Genomic DNA, 23,422 nt, shown 5'->3' on the forward strand with positions numbered 1-23,422 from the left:
GAGGAGGTGAGGGTTGAATTGGGGTTGTAGGAAAAACAAACTAGAAAAATTAAAAAAATATATGGGAATCTACATTGGCAGAGGCAATAACGTCATCACATCAATAAGTGGGAGAGAGAGAGAGAGAGAAATCAAAAAAGTTTGGACCAAAGCAGTAGTCCTAATCTTTTTAAAGGACCCAAACAGGCGTAACGATATTTATATATTTATCACACATATATAGATATAGATATATCTGTTCATGTAAAAACGTGATCTGCTTGTATTGTATCAGTATCTCCCTCTCGATATTATTGCTACATGAGTAGATTGATTCATTATTATAATATATCTCCCTTTCTCTCTCTGTCTCTCATCCATCACGTGACCCCAGAAACAGAGCCAAACCCCCAAAAATAAAATAAAAAATTAAAAGAATCCCTTTCCTATTTCATTTTTTTGGGTTCATTCATTCAATAAATTTCACACCTCTCTCTCTCGCTTATTGCTGTAGCAGCTCCTTTCTCTCTCTGTCTCATTCACTGTCCCCTATAATACCTCTGCGCGGTGGTATTGTCACTGTTTGTAAGGAAGAAGAGAAAATAAAAAATAAAAAATAAAAAAAAAGTAAGAGAGAAAAAGGGCATCTAAATTCTAAATGAATCCCGTGTTTGGTTTTGCCCTCTGACCACCACTCTTCTTGAGAGCAGAAGCGAGTGAGTGAGTGTTTCTCTCTATCTCTCTCTCTTTCTCTCTGAGATAGGAATAGGAATAGTGTTTCAATCAAAAGAGAGAGAAAGTTGAGGAGAGTGAGTGAGTGAGTATATAAAGAAGAGAAAGAGAGGTTTCAAAAAGAAAAATTATGCAGCAGCACCTGATGCAGATGCAGCCCATGATGGCAGCTTATTATCCCAACAACGTCACCACTGATCACATTCAACAGGTGAGAGAACTGAGAACCCCCTTTCTCTCTCTAAAACCACAATCCCAATCCCTCTCTATCTCTCTCCTCACTCGCTCCTTTTCTCTTGGATTATTCACTATCGCTACTTGTTTGTTTATTGATTCATACTCGTTTATTTCTGGTGCTATCGCGAACGAATCTAGGTTTTCCTTTTGGGTTACTTTATCGTGTTTTTTGTATTCTTCTTCGCTCCGTGTGTGAATGTGATTAATGGTCTCGTGTTTCTTTACTCACGAGCTTCGACGATGAAATCTTCATGTAATTATGTGTGAATCGATAATCAATCTTTGCTGTTCTTTGCTTTGGTTTCCTCAATAGAGTCATTTAGTGTTCTTTTCTAGCTGAAATATATTAATTTTAGTTACTTGGTTCTTCGTGAAGTGGGAATGTAAGTTATTAGGTGAGCTGTTATACAGTATTGATTAGAGACCTATACAATATAAGCCTTCGTATAGATTCTGTGTAGAAAATATATATTGGGCTTTTTGTTTTTCTAACGTTTCTTCATAAGATTTATGACGCTACCTTTTACTCAGTGAATGATTTAATATTATTGTTATTATTATCATTGTTAATTATTGCACTTCACTTCACACCTGGTGTTGTTGGATCATGAAAATGCGTTTTAGCCATAACATGTATGAGACAACTGTCCAATGAAATGTTGATGATTAAATGTTAAGTACTTAATGCACAGTTTGTGGCAGATCAGCAGATGGTGAGTACATAAGTTTTGCTATAAGTGCTTGTTTTAAATGTTTTAGGGAAGAAAAAAAAAAGAAGAGAAAAAGCTTTTAGTACAGTGTAAGACATGAAGCTTTATTCCCTGGGAAATATATAAACTAATCTGTGTATGTTCTTATTTTATTATTTTAGAGATCTGTATTACGAAATTGATATTTCATGTAACTAGGAGATTGCTGTTGCCTTTTGGCATTCTGCAGTGAATACACTATCATTAGAGCAGGTGTAAAGCTCATATATTTATATATATTATATGCAATATTCTATCATCTAAAGTCAATATTTTGCAACTATTTACTTTAGAAATGTTTTCTTAATGTTAGTTGTTTCATAGTATCCCATCCTGGTACTTGATACTGAATGGTTTATTTGTACTTGTGACGTAGTACTTGGATGAAAACAAGTCGTTGATTCTGAAGATAGTGGAGAGCCAGAATTCAGGGAAAATGACCGAGTGCGCAGAGTAAGATCTCACTCTATATTTACATCTTCATAGTATTCTCTACTTGTCCATATATAATGTATGTCCATATCAACGCTTGGGTGTGTGTGTGGACTGATAATTTGAAAGTATGAAAGTTAAGTTGGATTGTTAAGAACAAATTGCAAGGCTAATGTCGATTAATGGATTTCTAAATATCGCAGGAACCAAGCTAGGCTGCAGCGGAACCTCATGTACCTCGCTGCAATCGCTGACTCTCAGCCTCAGCCACCGGCCATCCACGCTCAGGTACATCTTTATTAATCATGATAAATGAACTTTAAGATGAGACTGATCATCAAGTTAATGAGCTAGCTAGTCTTCTCATTCTCATTGCCAAATTGGTTACACAGCAGGATAGTATAATTCACAAAGCCCAACAGGCATTGGTCAAAGCATAGCTAGTCTTCGAAAGATCAATTGACGGAACACGATTCGTAAAAGTCGTGAATTTACTTATCTTGTTCTGATGAAAGTTCATGACACTCAACAATCAGCCGTTAAAATTAACTCTTTAAACATATGATTTAATTGAATCGAGCCGAAAGATGATAAGCCTCCACTTGCGCGACCATTAAGTAGTCAAATAGAGGGCATCAGGTGGTGCGAAATTACTCCTAGACTATGCTAGGAACCACAAAATGCGATTAAACTTGCTACTAATTAATAATCTCGATAACACATGGTTTAATCTTTTTTTTTTCCATTGTATTAATATAGCTTTGTTTGAATCAACTCTTTAAACATATGATTTGATTAAAGGGTGATTTAGCTAAATAGTCAAAATGTGTAATAATTTCGTTTCAAAATTTCTTTTTACCCCAAGATTAATTTATTTGAAAGTGATAAATTACTTAATACAATTGTCAACAAATTTAATCTTTGGTGTAAAAAAAAATCTGAAAACGTAAATTTGGTTATTGCTAAAAAGTTTAAACTTTGGCTATTTTGCTAATCAATAAGTTTCAAATGACTATTTTGTATAATTTTTCCTCGAGTATATAGAACCGAAAGGTGATAAACAACCTACCACTTGCGCGACCATTTAGTAGTCAAATAGAGGGTAGCAGGTGGTGTGAAATTACTGCTAGACTAAGCTAGGAATAACGTAATGTGATTAAACTTGCTACTAATTAATCTAGGTAACTCATGATTTAATAAATCATTTTTAATGATTCTCTTTTTGGGTGGCGTTTCAGTACCCATCGAGTAGCATCGTGCAAGCGGGGGGAGCGCATTACATGCAACAGCAGCAGCAGCAGATGAGTCCGCAGGCGATGATGGCCGCTCGCTCGTCCATGATGTACTCTCAGCAGCAGCAGCAGCAGCAGCCGTTCGCGGCCCTTCAGCAGCAGCAGCTGGGGATGATGAGCTCCGGCGGCGGCGGCGGCAGCTCCGGCCTCCACATGATGCAGGGCTCCGACCTCTCCGGCGGATTCTCTGACTACGGCGGCCGGGGAATCTCCAAGCAGGACATCGGAGGCTCTGGCAGCGACGGCCGAGACGGGGGTGAAGTTCTCTACTTGAAAGGTGGCGGCGGCGGGGACGACGGTAATAATTAGAATTAAGGGACTATCTTTTTGTGTTGTTGAACTCTTTTTTTTTTTTTTTGGTGTTGTGAAACGCTGATGATGCCACTTCTTCTACGAGATGTTTTATTTAGTCTAAAGTAGCTTTAGTATGTTAGAGCTCAGTTACTAATTATTATGGTAATGAATTTTGTATATTTTTGTAGCGTTTATAAATTTTCACGATATATGTGCTAATTACGTCCTCCTTCTGTTTCTTTCACCACTACTAGTTTAATCTATTTATTTAACGACTTTTTGAAAATTGTCAACTTTAGTATGTATTTTGGACTTCTTGAAAAAAAAACTGGCGTTATGTGCTTCTGCTCTTTTGCTTTTATTTCACTTATCGTTAATTTTTATCCTTACATTTTTTTTTTTGTTATACATATTGCGTCGATAGCAGATTAATAATGTTGAAAACTTGAGTTGGCGAATTAGGAAGCACTTGGTGAAACTTGGAAAGATTGTAAAAATTGTTTCCATTAAAGAGAAGTCAGCTGCTAGAATAAGAATGGAACATGTGTGAACTAAACTCTAAGAGCGGTTTCTTTTATTTAAATAAATAAAGGAGTAATCCCAACCCAAAAAAAAAATGTACACCTTGCCTGAATATCGTGTCAAACTATTTTTTATTTATTTTTTTTTTTTGTTCCCAAAGATTATTGCCTGAATTGATCCCATGGAGAGTTGGACTGTAGCTCTGGGGAAAGGTTGGAGATTATATGCAAGTTGGACATGAAGTGGTGTTTCCATAGCTGACGAGTAGAGTTGTAGCTATGAGTGCTACAAATTGTGTAATGAGAGGAGTGAAAGTGATGCACAGAAGCTTTGTTATGTGTTGGGAAGTCGGCGATCGATTGTGCTGTTGGTGAAGCCCACTTAGTCTCTGTTAGAAACCCAAGCCCGTATGGTAAAATCTTGCTTGGACTATATCACATTTCTCATTCTAAACGGGCTAGTCCGCGGTTGGGTTCAGATTTGAACCCATACGTCAATAATTAGGGGTTTCGAGTTTTCGTAGGGATTTTCTAATTTGTTCTTGTTCGAGAGAGCTTTTGGGTGTGAGGCTTGATGATGAAATCAGAATTGTTAAAGCATCATGACTTAGAAAATGACATCCTACAAAAAAAAAAAATTAATGAAATCCTGAAAGATATGAAGGAAACGGGATAGGTGCATGAAACCATACATATAGCCCAACCCAAGTCAAGACTAGGCAAGCCGAAAAACCAAATTCTAAACCCCTACGAAGTCACGGCACATCAAGCCTGTCCAGTCGTTGGGGCTAGCTGGCACCCAACTCGCTAAACCAAGTGGCTCAACAAAGTCGGTCGGCCCTTCTGCTCCACCTGATGATGGCTGTCTCCTTGAACCATACGACCAAGTCGACTGGCCCTAACAAAACTTGGAGCTTATCTCATTACACCATGTCACACAGCCCCGTCTATCAAACCATAGGATCCACCCCATGCCTAGCTCTACAAACCATGCGGCTATTGACAAACTTCACGACATCTAGCCTCACAAAGATGGCCCAACCACGCGAAACCTACCACTTTGACTGAATGGCTAGCTTTAAGCCTCATTACCACCTCGATCCACACAACATTAGCTCGCACACCTGCTACCCATCTTGTGGACTCTTCATCCACGTGGCACCAAGCCACATGATGCCTCGACCTAGCGGTATCCCTCAGCTCGGCGCTATGGCGCTCAGCCTTTTTAGTACTTGGCACTCGATATGCATAACATATTTGGCAAGCCGCTATGGATTGCTTGCCCACCTCGTTTTGGCCCATGCACCTCATGGCACCATGCCACTCATATTCGTCTATGCTTCCCTCACAACACTGTGTCGCTCAACAGCCGTTTTGCGATGCTTTCTTCCTAGCTCCCTCGTGGCACTATAGCCTGCCACACGGTTCCTTGGCCCTTCGTCTTACCTTGGTGCATTAGCCTCATTGGGTCCTCTGTAATACAACGTCTCATTCTCTAGAGCACGAGTTAGACTCGTTGAAACTCTCTTGCTCTCGCATGTGAGCTCGCACGCACGCACACATTTTATCTCTACAAAGATGGACGATCAAAGGCTACGACCGTAGACTTCCCACCTCACATGACAACATGTTTCAATATTTTGAACTGAATAGGTAACTTTTGATGATGAGAATTAATTTTCACTTTGCATTTCGATTTTATTCTCGATAATATAAATAAATACTTTTGCAAATTGATTATTACACATATTAACCTTAGAAATTGGGTTTTAAAGTTTTGAATGTATTTTTTTTTTCTTCTATTAGTTTATTTGATTTATTTACATGTACGGGTGATTTTTCTCCATTTCTCTGGGGTTTAAATTTTAGAAATCTAAATAGGCAGTTTGTTGTAGTTATATATTCATTTTATTAATTGATAGTTAATAAGAGTAATTTAGTTAATTGATAGTTAAAAATATCTTTTTATTTTGGTTTATGGCTATTGTGCAATACATACCAAATATTGGCTACTATAAAAAAAACTCATCCTTCAAATTGGTTTGTTAATAACTAGAGTACTCAAAACATTATTAGCTTTAAATATTTTTTAACTAATAATTGTTCACTATTAATTAAAAAAAACTAGAATAAATTGCAACTTCTTACCATTTGTAAAAAAAAATACTCTCTTCTGCTTATTTTAAAAAGGACACTATAATTAACTAGTTTTTTTTTTCTAACTTTAAAATTTTATTTTAGCCACCATTTAGTTTATAATTGAAAATTAGCCACTCAAATTATTAAGTGAGCAAAAAATACAAAAATTATTAATTGAACAAAAAGTACAAATTATTGATGAGAACCCCAAATGTTCCTACATAAATCCTGAAATTTAGAGTCGTGTGGAAATTTTATTAACAATTATTATCAATAAGAGATTACTGCAAGAAACCTAGAAATCCGAAAACGTTATTAAAAGTTGTTAATAATATTACTACGAGATTTTACAGAAAAAAAAATAATAAAAAATCCAAAAGTCAAATTTTTAGATGCGGATTTTACATTCGAAACTAAGTTCCTCCATGGAGTTTTTCGAATGCAAATCCGTGGCTTTAGTAGCTATACGTTAAACTGTTGTGCATACTCATTTATGTGAGAGAGAGAGAGAGAGAGAGAGAGAGAGAGAGAGAGTTAATTTTCTGATATGTAGGATTATTTAAGAACTATATTCATTTAAGATATACATTCGCACGTATTAGTTTCAAAACCAATATAGACACGACGGCTATATTGGCTTTAATCGGCTGGTTTGCATATTTCATAAGTCCTTATCTTGTCTTAAGAATTAATGGTACTTTCTTTTTGTGATAGTCGCTACTTACGTAACCCACTTTTTATTATTAATATTACTATTATTATGACTTAATATATATGTGATAACACTGATAAGTGACATAACTGGATATAACAAAGACATGTTTGGAAGAGTACGCAATAATAAATATGTCGGTCTCACTCATACGCTGGCCAAGTAGATAATGTGACATTACATTGTATTTTTCCTTTTCTCATCCTATGAATATGCATAGAGCAGATTTTTAGTAGCTAGCTAGAGCCTAGAAGTATATGTCTCATAGTACAGACGGATCTAGAAAAGTTATCAAGGGGGCGAATTTGAAAAACAAAATTAAGGGGGCGAATTTGAAAAACAAAAGATTTTAAGTGGGACTAATTTGTAAACTTTTAGGATAATTTTTTTAAATTTTTTTTTTAAATGAACTAAAAATATTTTAAAAAAATTGAGGTGGTTCACGCGACCCCCCCCCCCCCCCCCCCCCCCGAGCCCTATGTAAATCCGTCGTTGGTCCCATGGATGATATTAAATCTCAAGTTATTTTCTTTGAAAGACAGACAATACACTGAAAAAAAAAATTAACTTTCTTTTTTTTCCTTCATTTGTTGCAGATAATAAATTATATTACACTTTTTTTCTTTCTTCTGAACAATTACAAAGGCACACCCCAGCGGAGGAATTGCAATAGAAGAGCAAATTTTGAAAAATATAATTTAGAGAGAATAAATCTAAGAAAATTATACAATTTTGAACTAAAAATATAAAATTGATAAATATTTTAAAATAAAAATTACAATTTTAAATAGCTCATATTTTCCTCTCGTTGGCTCAGCCACTGTACATTACGATATTGGAGACATCAATATTTACATTATATTTTCTATCAAAATCAATATTCTCACGATTGAATTTACTAAAAGATAGTTGGTTTGATATGCTCATCATGCATATATTTAACCATGACCAATATATAGTAGAACTAGAAGCTAGCTAGCCCTACTCTTAGGCTACAAAAATAATATTACCATATATTATAATTTGACGTACGTCCACTTGATCTTTATCCAAAACAAAAAAAAAAGAAAAGAAAATACCCGTGATAATCACACGAATACACTATTAAATGAAGATTGAAAGCGACTATTAAGGGCTTCTGAAACCACATCTGGTCTCCAATATTGACCTTCATCAAACTGGACTTGGAAAGATGAATCAAAACCGTTGTAATTAGGGTTATAAAACTGGCGGTCATCGTGATTATCATCAACGACCAGAAATTTGTGATCATCGCAATAATCAGCTTCTTCTTCTTCTTCTTCACGATATGTAGAGCCGTTGAGACGCCAATTCGTTTTCTGACCTAATATCTCGCCGGTCGGTGAATCGTGATACTCGAGACCTTGATCGTCGGAGAGTTCACTGACGTTAGAGTTTTGGCCGGTGAGCTCTTGAACGATTGCTCTGAACTCCGAGGCATTGCTCGCTCGGACCATCATAGGGCTAGAGATGTACTTTATCTTGATGGGCTTTTTCTTGGTTTTGGAGGGTTTTGTTTGGCTTTTCAGGTGATTGTTTCCGAGTGTTTTTTCCATTTTCGCTTTCTAAGGTATGAAAGACGATATTGATGTAATTCAGTGGTGTGTATATTTTGTGTCTTTACAACAAGTCATGTATCGTTTTATAGGCACTTTTTCTTTTTACTTTTTTCTTTTTTCTTTTATGATGCTCATGGGTCGTGGACGAATGTACGTGTGTAAGTTGGTTTCTTTATCTTATGTGTTTTTTTTTTTGGTCCCTTAATTTATTGTGATTATAAGGATACTTGCAGGAAGCTCTCTCTCAATTGGAAAAGGACAAGATTGGAAAATTCAAGGTATTGACATTAAAGAACGATAGAAAATAGATTGATAACGACTATGAAAGATCTGAGCCTGTTTGGTGGAAACTCATGTTCTAAGTTGGCTGCTCAATTTTTTATTTTTATTTTTATTTATTCTTAATAAATATGCTTGGCTGATATTCCTTTTTTTTAGCCCATCTTCATAACGACTATACTTTTTTTTTTTTTTTGACATACATAACGACTATACTTGTCCCTACTATACATGAAAACTTTGTAAATCACACATTCTACAAAAGGAAATATATAATCGTAGACTATGATGGGTGCTGGTCAAGACTCAAGAGCAAAGCTAATATTATTTATATTTATTAACAAACTGTACTACATATCTCAAAATTATATGTAGTACATATTCATAGGAAAATAATGTGTTTGAGAAACTAATATAGTTGAAAAAAAATTATTACAAGCAAGGACGGGAGATGGAGTCTAAACTTCAGTGAAGTTAGAGTGAACTTTTTTTTTTTAATTTGGAGGCTAATTTGTAAATATTCAAAATAAAAAATATGAAAAAAAAATAAATAAACTTAGGTTAAAAGTGTAAATCAAATTAAATTTAGGCATAGTGTTCTAAGATTCGTAATTGAATTATTAAGTCAGTGTCGTGGCAGATAGGAAAGAATTAGGATATATATATATATATATATATATATATATATATATATATATAAATATATATATATATATATATATAAACAAGGGTCAATAATTTGTCCACTTTTTATATCACATGTTATTTTACAAACTTAGTCGTCAGTCTTAGTCTTAGCTGCAATATTATATATTCCGTTTCTGGATACGGATCAATTCAATTCTCTTTATGAAAAAATAAAACTAAACCACATATACTAAAAGTTTTTATTTGTAAAAAGTTATTTTTTAGTAAAATAGTCAAAGTTTCATATGTTATTGCATAGTAGTCACTTGTAGTGTAAAAGTATTAATATTCTTTTTTAAAAGGTGAATTCATTTTCTCAAAATTTTTAAAACGATTAATTTAGGTGTGTCCAAAATTTTAATAGACTATCTTTTTTAATACACTTTCTATATATATCTAATAGTTTCAAATCTAATTCCATTGTCAAAACTTGGTAACAATATTTCAAAATTTAATCATGTCTTCAATTTTGCTAATTCAGTTTCAAAATACACAAATAAGTTACATGATTTCAAAAACTTTAATCGTGCATTCGAAAAATTTAATTCGCTTCTATAGCAAAAAAAAATAGCTAAAAATCAAGTTTAAATACTCCATCTAAACATGCAATAAAATGTTTGAAGTCTAATCATTTGCAACAATAAGACAACGAAGTGTCAAAATATTTAATCCGTTCTTCTATAACAAAAACACTCAAACCAAAGAAGAAGAAGAAGAAGAAGAAGAAGAGGACATTGATGGCTGTGGTGATGATGATCGACGACGATATTGGGCACAGAGATCGACGACGATGGATATGGAAATCGAATATGATGGTGACGGAAATCGACAGCGACAATCTCTACATCGTCGACCTTCGATCTCTCGCAACGTCAGCTCCACCGCGAGAAGTAGCAAAAGATGAAAGCATCGTCGAGATCGAAGTCGAAGATTTTCCATACGATATGTGTATTAGATCGAAGCCGGGATTGGCGGCGCCATTGGAGGACATTGAATCATCTCCGCTGCCTTCTCTGGCGGTGAATTCGTCGTCTCCGTCGTCGTCATCAAACTCGAGCGCGTAGATGCAGTCGCTCGCGGAGGTTGAGGCGAGATTGTTCCTCATTCTGACGCTGCTTGATGATCCTCTTCTCTCTGATTAGCATATGAGGCTTGACCGATCGTGAGCTGATCTAGGTTGCGGCTAACAACGCGGATCTCGACGAGCCAATCGCCGAAGTTCTCTACGACCTTACGCTCCATATGAGAGAGAATCTCCGAGATCTTCCACTCCAGCATACGGCGGAGCGTCGAGGATGGCGCAATGGAGCCGTCGTGAGGACGGAGGAACTAATGTCGACAGATTCAATCGAAGAACGAATGTGTGGTAGTAGAAGGGTATTTTTGAGGTTTTTTAAAATTTGGTCTACTATACTTTAACTTTAAAAAATTAGACTATTCTGCTAAGCTCAAATTTAAAAATGATTAGATAATCGCATCGACTTATATTAAATATAAATAAGGTCACACCATGACTATATTATAATTGGACAAGGGCATTGTATATTAGCAGACAGTGAATCTTTCCAGGGTCAAAAAGTAGCATCGGTTACTAGAACAAAAAAAAAAAAAAATCTGATAAGGTCAAATAGGGCCAATAATTAATATACTTTTGAGTTTGTTTTTCAGGGGGTTTCCTGGTAATTAAAGTGATAAATCTTCTTAAACGTTTTCTTACGGGTTTTGGTACTGATCGAATTATATGTCATCTTCATGTAGACCCAAATATATTTTTATATCCTATTTTCAAACACAAACTAATCCTTCGAATCAACTCACATTATTACTTTATAAATTAAATGTATAATCTGACTTTTGTTAAGACTATGATTCTGAGATTGGACCGATCTACTGAAATTCAGACATTTTTGTGCCATCTTTTTTTTTTTTATATATATATATACATGATCAGTTGCTATAATATAAATTATCTTATGTATCATCATTTTAAAGTTTCTTAAGAGTAATCGTGGAACGTTTGACAACTGCCCTGATTGAAAATGTTGTCAAAATTGTGAACATCATACTAGTCTTGCTATGGAGGCTAATTAAGTAAATGTAATATATACATATACATATATATATATATATATATATATATATATAAATATTTATTCACTGGGCCACGTTGCAAGCTCATATCGATAGACAGTAATATCGTATCATTTTCGGTTTCACCTTTTTGCCCTATCCCACTCTAGAAGTGTGTATTATAAGTTTGACTCTTCAATGTTCAGCTTAAAACTAAAGTTTGATTAGAGGAAGCAAGAAGAATCTGCGGACCGTGGAAAGTTTGTAGGGCTTTTAGAAAAAAAAAAAAAAAAAATTGCTGCGAGACCAGTCAAGATTTTTTTTTTTTTTTTTTTTTTTAAATTAAAATGAAGAGACCAGTCAAGATTACTCGAATGATATTATAACATTAAGTTAATAAATAGCTACGTCATTCGCTTACATATGATGATCATGTTGACTTCTTTTTCAAAGAGATAACGTGCCCCTTTTTTAATATCCACATGTTTGTATTTTAATAACGTGCAACAACTTGCTTATGTTTTGTTTTTGCGCAAATAATTGGGGAATTGACACTAATAATACTAAATGAATGTCACTTACCAAATATAGCCCAAAACCAAAAATTTGACACATGTAACACCTAGTCCAATGGGTAAAGACTATTATACCCTCAAAATAAACCAAACCAATTCCCTCTGTTTTCTAAAAACTTCCCTCGTACACCTCTTCATCTTCTTTGTTGCTCAACCCAAGAAAGCCAGCTATTTCTTTCCTTCTCTCTCTAAAACGCTCCCCGCCCCAGCACCGGAGATCCATCTCTGTCGGACCTCCACCGATCTACGCCGGCGGAAGCTTCGGCTCCACCAACGCCAATTTCCCCACCGCCACCACCTCATCGCCGTCGTCGAGCTTCGGCGGAATTGGAAGCGGAAACGGAAGCGGATTTTTCCCGAGCGGGAACATATGTCCGACGGGGAAGATCGTGAAGACTATGGCGATGTATGATCGAGCCATACAGGCTTCGCCGGAGAACCCTGCGTACAGAGGAAACCGCGCGGCGGCGCTGACCGCGCTGGGAGGCTCGGCGAGGCCGCAAGGGAGTGCGAGGAGGCCGTCAGGATCAATCCGAGCTACGGCCGGGCTCACCATAGGCTCGCTTCTCTCTATTTCTGGTGAGTGTTTATTGTTGCGTGACTGTGGTGTGGGAGTGGAAGGAATGTGTGAAAGGTTCTGAGACAATCGGTGTTGGTCTTTTGAGCTAGGTTTGGAAGGTAAAAAAAAAATCTCGTCAAGAGAGCAATCCTCGGAGATTTTGTTTTGGAGCGAGTAAGAATGAGTTGTTAGACTGTGGGTGCAGATTCGACATTTAGGTCTACTAGTTTGTTATTAGAGCAGAAATAGTATTAATCGAACGATTGATTTTGCAGTGTTTTAAATGAACGAAATGTTATGAAAATATATAGTTTGTGCTCTAAAAATTAGTAAAATGACTCAAATGAATATGCTTAAGGTATTTATTAATGTATTACTTGATGGGTTTAGCTTGAAAAATGGGCCGAGGCTGTGAGAGACTATGAGGTATTGAGAAGAGAACTTCCCGGGGACGCCGAGGTTGCCGAGTCCTTACATCGTGCTCAAGACTTTTGTGAAATAGCATATGTTTGAGGATTTCAAGTAAAAGTATGTGTTATTATTTTGTTTTATTTTTTCCGGTTTTTAGGTCGACGTAGAGCTGTGGCGAAAGCCGAGAGCATAAGAGCGGTTCCGACGATCAAGGTGTACAAGAACGGAGAAAAGATGAAGGAGATGGTACGCTCAAATCATCACTTTCTTGAGGAGTCTGTGAGAAACTGTGTTCTCTAAAAGAATCACAATTCTTTCTCTTTTCATTTTCTGCTCTTTCTATTCAAATTTCTTCGATTCATCATTTCATACTAGGATTTTACTGGTCTTATTTTTTTTAATTATTATTATTATTTTCCTGTGACATAATCAGGTACAAAAATTGTTTCATTGATTTTATTTTTCTTTCTGTCTCTATTTATTTTAATGGAAAGGAAACTCCAATTAGAGAAAAAAAAAATAGAAAAAGGTTGATGAGCCGGCAAATAATTCCTTTGGTTGTTTATTTGACGTTGTTGATGTTTTGGTTGTTTATTTTGACGTTGTTGATGTTCTGGTTGTTTATCATGGTTAAGGAAATTCCTTTGGAAGATGTCTGAGAATCACGTGATAGGTTTGAGTCTGGAAATTTATTTGGACGAGTTTGGGTTTGATTTTTGGGTCTTGGCTGTGTGATGATTCGAGACTGTTGGTGTTGTGTATTGGCTGAAATTGTTAAGCGTTTATTATGCTTTGGACTGAAATGATGTGAAACTGTTTTGTGATGATGGTTAGAATCTGAGAATTTTGTTTACTAGGAGTTAATGGTTGTTTTCGTTGGTGTGCGTGTGAGTTGTGATGGTCGAGAATTTAGGCTCGATTTAGGTAACTGTACAGGGCTCGGGGCAGCGGGTTCGGGACGGCGAGGACGCTGTCCGAGATGTGGCAGAGCTACCGCGCGAGTGTTGACGAGGCGGGGCCGGACCAAGCCGAGGGTGGGCCGAGTAGGAAAGGCCTTCGGTATTTGTTCGGAGACTCGTAAAGTCTCGGTTTAGTGTTTAGTATTAACTTATTATGATATAGTTGAACATTTAAAATAAACGACTTGGTGGGTATGAATTTGAGAGTTTGTTTTCGATGATGACATAAATGAGTTTTTGATTTATGTTCGTGTTTGATGCCTTGTTTATTGTTCTTGAAAGAAGAGGTTACCAAGCTCGTCCAATGTTTGTGTATTTGTGTGTTATTGCATAAATTATTCCTTGAATTATTGAAGTCTTTTGGTCTTGAATTATTGATGTATTTTGTGTTCTTGGATTGTATTTTGTGTTCTTGGTAACCTCTCACGTAATTCTCGTCAAGTAAAAAAAAACAAATGCATTGAAGCTCGCATATATAACAACACTCTAGACTTAACAGTTACATACCAAATCACACACCCAATTCAACAAACTACATTTCCTTCACAGAGAAAGAATAGTTTCATCATCAACAATGGCGTTCAAGAACCATTCTTTCTTCTTCTTCTCATTTTCTTCTTAGCGCCAAAGATCGTATCTTTCTTGGGTATCATAAACACATATTTCACTCATTATTACCCACTTCCCGCTATGCTTAGCATATAAACATATTTCCGCCATACATGTATACGTTCACTCGTATTAGATATGAGTATTAAAAAACGGTTATTAACATAGAAAAATATCCAGTTCGTGACACTAGTGTCACGAAGTGAATCCAGTTCGTGACACCCTGGAAAAACTTGGAAGTGTCACAAACTGGATTCACTTCGTGACACCCTGGAAAAATCGGGAAGTGTCACGAACTGGATCCACTTCGTGACACTAGTGTCACGAAGTGAATGGATTCACTTCGTGACACTAGTGTCACGAACTGGATTCACTTCGTGACACTAGTGTCACGAACTGGATTCACTTCGTTACACTAGTGTCACGAACTGGATTCACTTCGTGACACTACTGTCACGAACTTGTCGTCCTGTTTCTTGCTCTTCTTGGTGTCATCGTCCTGCTTCTTCTTGTCGTCCTTGTCCTGCTTATTTTTCTTGTCGGCCTCGTCCTTTTTCTTGTCGTCGTCATCTTTTTTTTTTCTTGTCGGCCTCGTCCTTCTTATTTTCGTCCTAAAACAAATCAGCCTGGTTGGATAAAGAAACAAAACACATCCTTGAACAAACTTTATCTGCTTGTTTTACATGTCTTCGCAGATACCAAATAGCAGGACAGCTTTTCAAGGTTAACACGAAGATATTTGTAGAAAGAAACATATCCAATGCATTGACATGACAATGTAAGGGGAAAAAAAGAAAGAAAAAAAAATGAGCAAGCACTAATATGAAATATAACTCATAACTGTCACAAATATATGAGCACGCTGAAGCAGAAAAATAATCAGTCAACACCGGGACAAGTCGAAACAAATACTAAACAAATGGTGGAGAGGGGATTTAATAAACTTCTAAAATATTAAGAATCATATACAAGTAACAGCACTGTTACAAGCACTCACATAGCTATCCACAAGTTCCTGAAGTTCAAATTGTACTTTCCCCAACATTAGCAAAGCATTACCTGCAATTAATAATCTCATTAATGCAAAGTTGCATCTTATTCAGAATACAAAACATCAAAACCCATGCTAATTCTGTAAGAACGTGGTTTTCAACACAAAACACAGAGTGGTGATACTAAAAACTTAAATCGTTCAATCAACAGATGCGGCGATTAATAATACATCAATTGATCGATCAAAAGGAATTGTAGCTTGGGTTTACCATGATATGTAGTCAGCAAAATAGAACCATCTCTTTTGTATTTTTGACTTAAGCAATACTAGTCTCTTTTTCATTAAGCACACTCAAACCCACCATACACACTATACATTCCAATTACCAATATTTATAAATCCACTGTAGCATCACACAGTCATTCCCATTATAAATATCATGCTCTTCAGCAGCCATTCCTGACCAAGATCAAAAGATTCCAATTGAACCCGAATCTCCTATATCTTCTCATTCTGAAAAATAATTGCATTATGTGCATTGCATTCATCAAGTTCTCCAGTAGTTCATTTCTTCTCCTTAGATTTGTTACTCAATGTTGAATTTGAAATCAAACTCAATAGACAGAGAATGTGAACCAAACTAATATGAATTGACTCGGAACAAAGCCATACAATTAGCTCATTATCACTTAGTTTCGTTTTTAAGCGTTAATGTCACTAGTGTAACGAAGTGAATCCAGTTCGTGACACTAGTGTAACGAAGTTAATCCAGTTCGTGACACTAGTGTCACGAAGTGAATCCAGTTCGTGACACCTGGAAAATTTCAACACTGAAATTCCAAACACCATTTTTGGCGAAGTAAAAACTCAAAAAAGCTTTGGAACACGTTCAAACTGAACGAAATCACTAAAATAGCTCTTAGTTGTTAGAAGAACAAGCTACTTACCCATATTTGACGCCAAGATTTGACGGTCACCGGAGAAGACACTCGACCCAGATCTGACGACGGTGACCGGAGAAGACTTGGACCCACGCTGAAGAGGGTGAGCGATTGAAGAGTGAGCGTGAATGAGAGAGATGCTTGGAGGGAAATGAAGATTTGAGGGGTTTTTTTTTTCAGAAAAGAGAGAGTGAAGATGAGAGAGAGAGAGCAAGAACGAATGAAAGAGAGTGAAGATGAGAGAGAGAGAGAGAGCTGTCAAATATGAGTGTATGGGTTATTAAAAATATTTTTGGCTGCTTAGGGTAATTGAGTAAATTTTTATTTCTCTTTCCTAGTCAAAGTAACATATGTGTCAAAATATTGGTTTTGGGCTAAATATGGTAAGTGACAACAAGATGATATTATTGCTGTCAAAACCCCCAAATAATTACAAATAAATAGAAAATGAGAGGAAATTTATCAATTGATCATTGGTCACTCTCGGTCTCGGATTATTAGTAATGTATGATTGAGACATTAATAAAAAATTCAAGATCATACAAAAATGAAATTATTCGATTATATCCTTCATATATATATATAAGAGCCATGGTTCTGACCCTGATTTTTTTCTCCCACTTCGTTCATATTCGATTGTTCCAAAACTCAACATATAGAATAATAGTATAAAGCTTAGTATATGCATGCATTAGGACATATTCTGCTGTAAAAATGTATGGAATTTATCCTCGTTTTTTCAAAGGCTATACATGTAATATCTGAAATGTGTGGATCTTTTTATTTTGAGGGTTCATTAGAAAAATAACTATTTTAAAAGTTTGACATTGCTAAATAGTCAATATTTGATAAATATTAGATAAATAGACATTTTCATATGTAAATCTTAGATAAATAACCACTTTTATATATTAAACGTTGACTATTTATCTAAGATTTACGTCTAAAAGTGGCTATTTAACTAACATTTATTAAACGTTGGCTATTTAACAATGTCGAACGTTAAATTGACTATTTTCTTAATTCTTTGTTATTTCAATTAAACAGCAAATAATTGTAACGTACGTATGTTCATGCTCTACTTTTGATAGGGATGTCAAAATCGACTAGTTTCATAGTCATGCCATGATGATGATCAGAGAAATAAATACACGGACGTATTAGGAAACCTATACATAGAGATGAGTTCCAACTTCTTTTGTGATTGCAATTGCAATCGCTTCATGTTCTCTATTATTGAAAAGTTCAAATATATATTATATAAGAAAAAGGAAATGAAGTGTACATTTATCCACAACTAATGCTTAACTAATTATGAACGTTTGTCTTGATGATCGGTATCGTTGAGATATCCTAAAAAGCTCTCGGAAAAATCTCCCGAGAACCAACTTCCATAGGATTCAGGAACACACGTAGAAGAAGAAGTAGTGCCGGTTCCAGTACGGCCATGCTCATAATAATGATGACGAAGATCGCTTTGGCCGTGATCTTCAAAACCCTGGGCTGGTAACGCGATATTTGTAGTACTTATCGTAGTAGGAATAGGAATAGCGAGGCTGCGATGATGATGATCATCTTGGCCAGTGTGTCGTTGAACAATCGCGCGAAACTCGGAAGCATTGCTAGCTTCGCAAATTATGGGGCTCGAAATATACTTGATCTTTATAGGTTTCTGAGTAGTCTTCTTCTTCGCGTCACGTAATTTCTCTCCATGACGATTATTATTTTGGTGATGGATATTCTCATTTGGCTCCTTCTCCATTTTTTTTTTTAATAAACTGCTGCTTAATTATATTTGTGTTTGTTATATATAGACATAAATATTATTTTGGTTGATTATATAGGAAAGATTTTGCATGGGGAGTTTCCAAGAAATTACTCGCGAAAAGGAAATGGTAAAAGGGTTCTAGATCAATGAGTGTGGCCTGAAGAAATAGGACTATTGTTGTATATATGAGTTTAGTTTCCAATTAAAAAACAATTACACGTTTGCTTGCTGCCGCTACTAGATTTCTGTGCTAGAAATTCAAAGCTCGTGCGGTACGCAATTTAATTTTAGTTTCCTATTTTTAATTTTTTTATGGGTCAAGCGGCTAAATGGCCAAATAGAACTTAAGGATTTGCAAAATAACCAAAGTTTATCAAGTATAAGCAAAATAGTCAAGCTGCGATTATTAATCCAGGCAAGATTAAATTTAATCCAGACAAGATATCGGGATTAAATTTAATCCAGACAGGATTAATTTAGTCCAGGGATTTTATTCAGCCTTAAAATTTAATCCTCGACCTTCTCTGATCTTCTTCTTCTCATACCTCATTCCAGTCACCGCAATCGCACAGATCTTACCTCCCGTCGGACTCTCCGTCACGGCGGCGAAGGCGAGGAGATCGACGGCGGGCTTCCTCGCTGGAAAGGTTCGTCGCCGGAGCTCCTGCCCTCCCTCGCCGGCGAGATAGTCGCCGCCGCCCGCCACATGGCCGACCACCGCCCGCGGCCAGGCCCCGCGGTGCTGCGCATGGAAGTCGAGATGGTCCTCCCGGTCGACAGAATCCCCGGCGGCGAGGCGATCGAGGGTCTGCAGGTGGCTATTTTGGCTAACCTAATGAAACTATGGCTATTTTGCAAAAGTCATAGTTTGAATTGGCTAGTTCATGCCATTTTTCCTTTTTTTATTTAAAATACTTATGCCGTAAATGTTAAAAATCACTAAACCGGTAATATAACCAACTGGTAATTATAAAATTATAGCTTTATAGTAAATTAGTAATAGTTTGAGTTACTACAAAAAACCTAGCAAAAAAAAAAGAAAGTAAAACTGCTAAAAAAACCCTTATAGACATTTAAAAAAAAAGGTTCTCGAGAGCAAACCTGAAGAAATAGACAAATCTCCCGAGATACCGGACCATTATTACTCTGTTCATACAAATTTCAATTCAAAGTTTAGCTAAACTATGGGGAACCCAATCAGGGACATAGATTTGATCTCGCAGAAATCATTACAACACTCCAAAATATCATTTTAAATACAGCTTAATGAAGAGGCATTAGGATCCTTTGGAGAAGTTTGTTGACAACTCTTTGTGAAAGCATCACGATGTTTCATCTCAAAATTAATTGACAATTGTAATAATCTATGACTTTTATAAACATTTTTAGTTCGCATATAAGGTTCTTGACAATCAGATTCAACGATAATAAAGTGAATTCCAACGCCCTCTGTTACCAAGTTACCATGTCAATATTAGATTAATAGGACGAAAAATGAACATAAAAAAACCAAGAATGAATTGCGAACAAAAACTCAGAAAAATGAATACGAACTTCGATACAATTCATAAATATGAATTTTATCATCTCAATGTCAATTTATAAGACAGACATGAATAACTAAAAACCGAGAAAATAAGTGTGAACTAAAAAAAAATTTTGAAATTTGAAATTTACCATTTTAATATCACAAACATGTATAGAAAAACACAACCCCATAAAACGAGCAAGAACTGTGAAAAAGTACCAAAAAATATGAAATTTACTATGTCAATATCAAATCGACAGGATGAATATGAACATAAAAAAACCAAAAAAAATATGAACTTGAATTGCTAAAAAACCCGAAAACATCGATTTCAAAATAACATGATTTTTTACTCGTTGATTGAACAATAAAAAACGTGGAGCACATAATATTACTTTAGTAGCAAAAGATGGTCAAAATCAGGGGTAATTAAATATTAGAATTTAAAATTTTTATATCACTGTGTGCGTAAAGTGTAAACCTACAAATTCAGAGGTAGCGAATACATTAAGGTCAAGTGTCTTAACATATGTACGCGACTTTGCATCTCAAGTCTACAAATTCAAAGGATAAGAAATAATATGTTAGTCTAAGTTTTGACTACTGTTTTAGCATATTAATCATATGATTTTATTTTGTTGAATCTAATTCGCCCATCCAGTGTTTTTCATATTTGACACTATTTAGTAAAAAAAAAAAAAAAAAAAAAAAAAAAAAAAAAAAAAAAAAATCAAATTTTGACTTTAAAGTTTCAAATCATTGTTCATGAATCTTAGTCTCATTTTTCAGTCATTGCAATTTTTTTTTTTCCATGTTAAAGATCAGAAATGCCTTAGTTAAAAGTTGATCCTTGTCCAAATACCTTAGTATTTTGGGTATGCAAATCTCAATCGATCTTGTTGTTCATATTAGTTTTCATACAAATTTATTTATCATAATAAATTTACCTACCAGTAGTAGTTGTTGTTTTTTTTATTTTTTTTTTATATCACACCTAGCTTGATTTATCCTATTCTATAAGTTTGAGGTGAATGTTAGACATTCTGGGAACAGAAATTCTATGCCGACTGAACCACAGAAGAAGGTTATGGTCACAATAATATAAAAATTATAGCCGAACTAGAAGAAGACGATGTGTTCCATTTTATTCCGACACTATCACATGATAAAAAAACATTAAAACTTTAGTCTAAATTTCAATTTTATTATGAATAATGTTGGAATTCTGTTCAGTAAACAATATTGGAACAAAATCTCAATAGTGTACGAAACAAAACATTATTGTTGGATGTCCAAATTTAATTCGGGGTGAATGAGAGTCTCTTTATCGGGCTGATACCGCGTTAATCATGCGAAAGATACTTACAATATTTACTTAAAAATAAATGTTTTAATCGATAAAAAAAAATGGTTTAATCCATAACTATATTTTACCTTGATAAGATAAGGGCGGTAACTCAATAGTAAAATTGATTTTGACCACGCGCATGTTTTTTTTTTTTAATAATAATAATTTATATTGTAAATAAATAGATCAATTCTTTTTTTTTTTTTTTTGAAAAGTGACACTATTAGTCAAAATTATATGATATGATATATTATCAGTGCGAATGCAAGTGACACACCAAAGATCAAAATATCGCGATATATTATTGATATGTCGGTATCGATGAGGTCTCGGTAAAATATAAGTTATGGTAGTTATCATTAAAAAATATCGATATCTTTTAGTAGTTAAAAAATTCAAAATATCGTCCGAATTTGATTTTATTTAATAAAAAAAACAATTCATCATTTATTTATTTTATTTTATTATTTATTTATTTATTTTATTTTTTATTCCTTATTCTTTACTCTTTATATCTATTACTTAGTGATTTTACTTAATATTATCAATCTTTTTTTATTTATATTTTATAATACATATACCTATTTATATGTATATATTTATATGTAAAATTAAAAATCAAGCTTTTGAATATATATATATATATATATATATATATATATATATATATATATATGTATGTATTCCTTTATATACATATAATTATCATAATTTTAATATTGGGTCCATTAGGTATATAACCAATTCAAACGTTTGTTTTTTCAAATAGCCAACGTTTCGTAAATCTTAGATAAATAGTCCTTGCATTTTATTTACGTTTATTTACAAGCAAATATTTACAAAAATACCCATAAATACTAAAAAAATCGAACTTATTTATAGTATTTTTTAAAAATACACTTATAAATAAAGTGCAGTGGCTATTTAACTAAGATTTACGAAACGTTGAATGTTTTGCTAATTTTTTGTTTAATAGTTGTACGTAAAAGAATAAATCAAGCTTTGAAATTATAGCCAAACTATTAACATATTTAGGAAAATAGCCAATTTATCATGACAACATTCAAATATTCCAATTATACCCTTATGTTAATATTATTAACTATCATAGTAAATAATATCATCCATAACAAAAAAAATAGTAAATCTAATTAACAATAACACAAACTACATTAAATCTTATTTGTCGTAACAAGAATAACAGTAAATCTTATTTACCGTAACAAGAATAATAGTAAATCTTATTTACCGTAACAAGAAAACAATAAATCTTATTTACCGTAATAAGAACAATAGTAAATCTTATTTATCGTAACAAGAACAAAAGTAAATTTTATTTACCGTAACATTTTGTAGTTAATTTAGCAGTAAATACGATTTACTAATTATTTCATATTAACAGTAAATCGTATTAATCATTGAGTAAATCATTCATTTTTATGGTAAATATAACAGTAAATATGATATACTAATTATTTCATATTAACAATAAATCGTATTAAACATTGAGTAAATAATTCGTTAACGGTAAATATAACAGTAAATACGATTTACTAATTATTTCATAGTAACAGTAAATCTTATTAAGCATTGAGTAAATCATTCGTTAACGGTAAATATAACAGTAAATATAACCATTTTTTATTTACTGCGGGCGAAAGTGATCCGCGAATTGAAAGAAGCCGAGTAAATTCAATTAAACTCGGCATCAACAACACGCAGAATTCACAATCCTAATTCACGGCTAACTCAACCAAAACTCAATGACACGGCCAAGAACAACCAACCACACGGCCAAAAACTCAATTCCAAAATCAAACTCATCACATCAAAAATCCATAACCACCACAAATTGATCATAACCACACCGAGAATCACTAAATCCACAACTCAAATCATCAATTTCATCCCGGAATTACAAAACCCCCAAATCAATTCGTCAAACCCTAATCTCTAAAATCTTCAATTCAGCCATGGAAGAAATGAGCTACCCAACCCGTCAACTTTCTCTTTTCCTCGTCGGAGAC

The 23,422-nt window shown here is 34.5% G+C and overlaps 1 protein-coding gene across 1 annotated transcript; it reads left to right on the plus strand.

Moving 5' to 3' along the window:
- The first annotated feature begins 485 nt into the window (after positions 1–485).
- AN3 (SSXT family protein) lies at positions 486–4,001 on the plus strand. Its single transcript, XM_089629817.1, has 4 exons — positions 486–922; positions 2,074–2,150; positions 2,333–2,417; positions 3,368–4,001. Exons 1-4 carry the CDS (start codon positions 842–844, stop codon positions 3,728–3,730), a joined length of 606 nt encoding a protein of 201 aa, XP_089485943.1. The 5' UTR covers positions 486–841; the 3' UTR covers positions 3,731–4,001.
- The last annotated feature ends 19,421 nt before the right edge of the window (positions 4,002–23,422 follow it).

The sequence above is a fragment of the Urtica dioica genome, chromosome 11 (genome assembly GCF_054948205.1).
Source record: "Urtica dioica subsp. dioica isolate 48M chromosome 11, U.dioica_male_clone48M_v1_H2, whole genome shotgun sequence".
Taxonomy (NCBI): domain Eukaryota; kingdom Viridiplantae; phylum Streptophyta; class Magnoliopsida; order Rosales; family Urticaceae; genus Urtica; species Urtica dioica.

Bases quoted from the DNA above. Each gene is read 5' to 3' on its own strand.
- AN3 (XM_089629817.1), top strand. From the start codon at position 842: ATGCAGCAGCACCTGATGCAGATGCAGCCCATGATGGCAGCTTATTAT. The intron at 2,151-2,332 runs GTAAGATCTCAC...TAAATATCGCAG, and splicing joins AAAATGACCGAGTGCGCAGA to GAACCAAGCTAGGCTGCAGC. The intron at 2,418-3,367 runs GTACATCTTTAT...GTGGCGTTTCAG, and splicing joins CACCGGCCATCCACGCTCAG to TACCCATCGAGTAGCATCGT.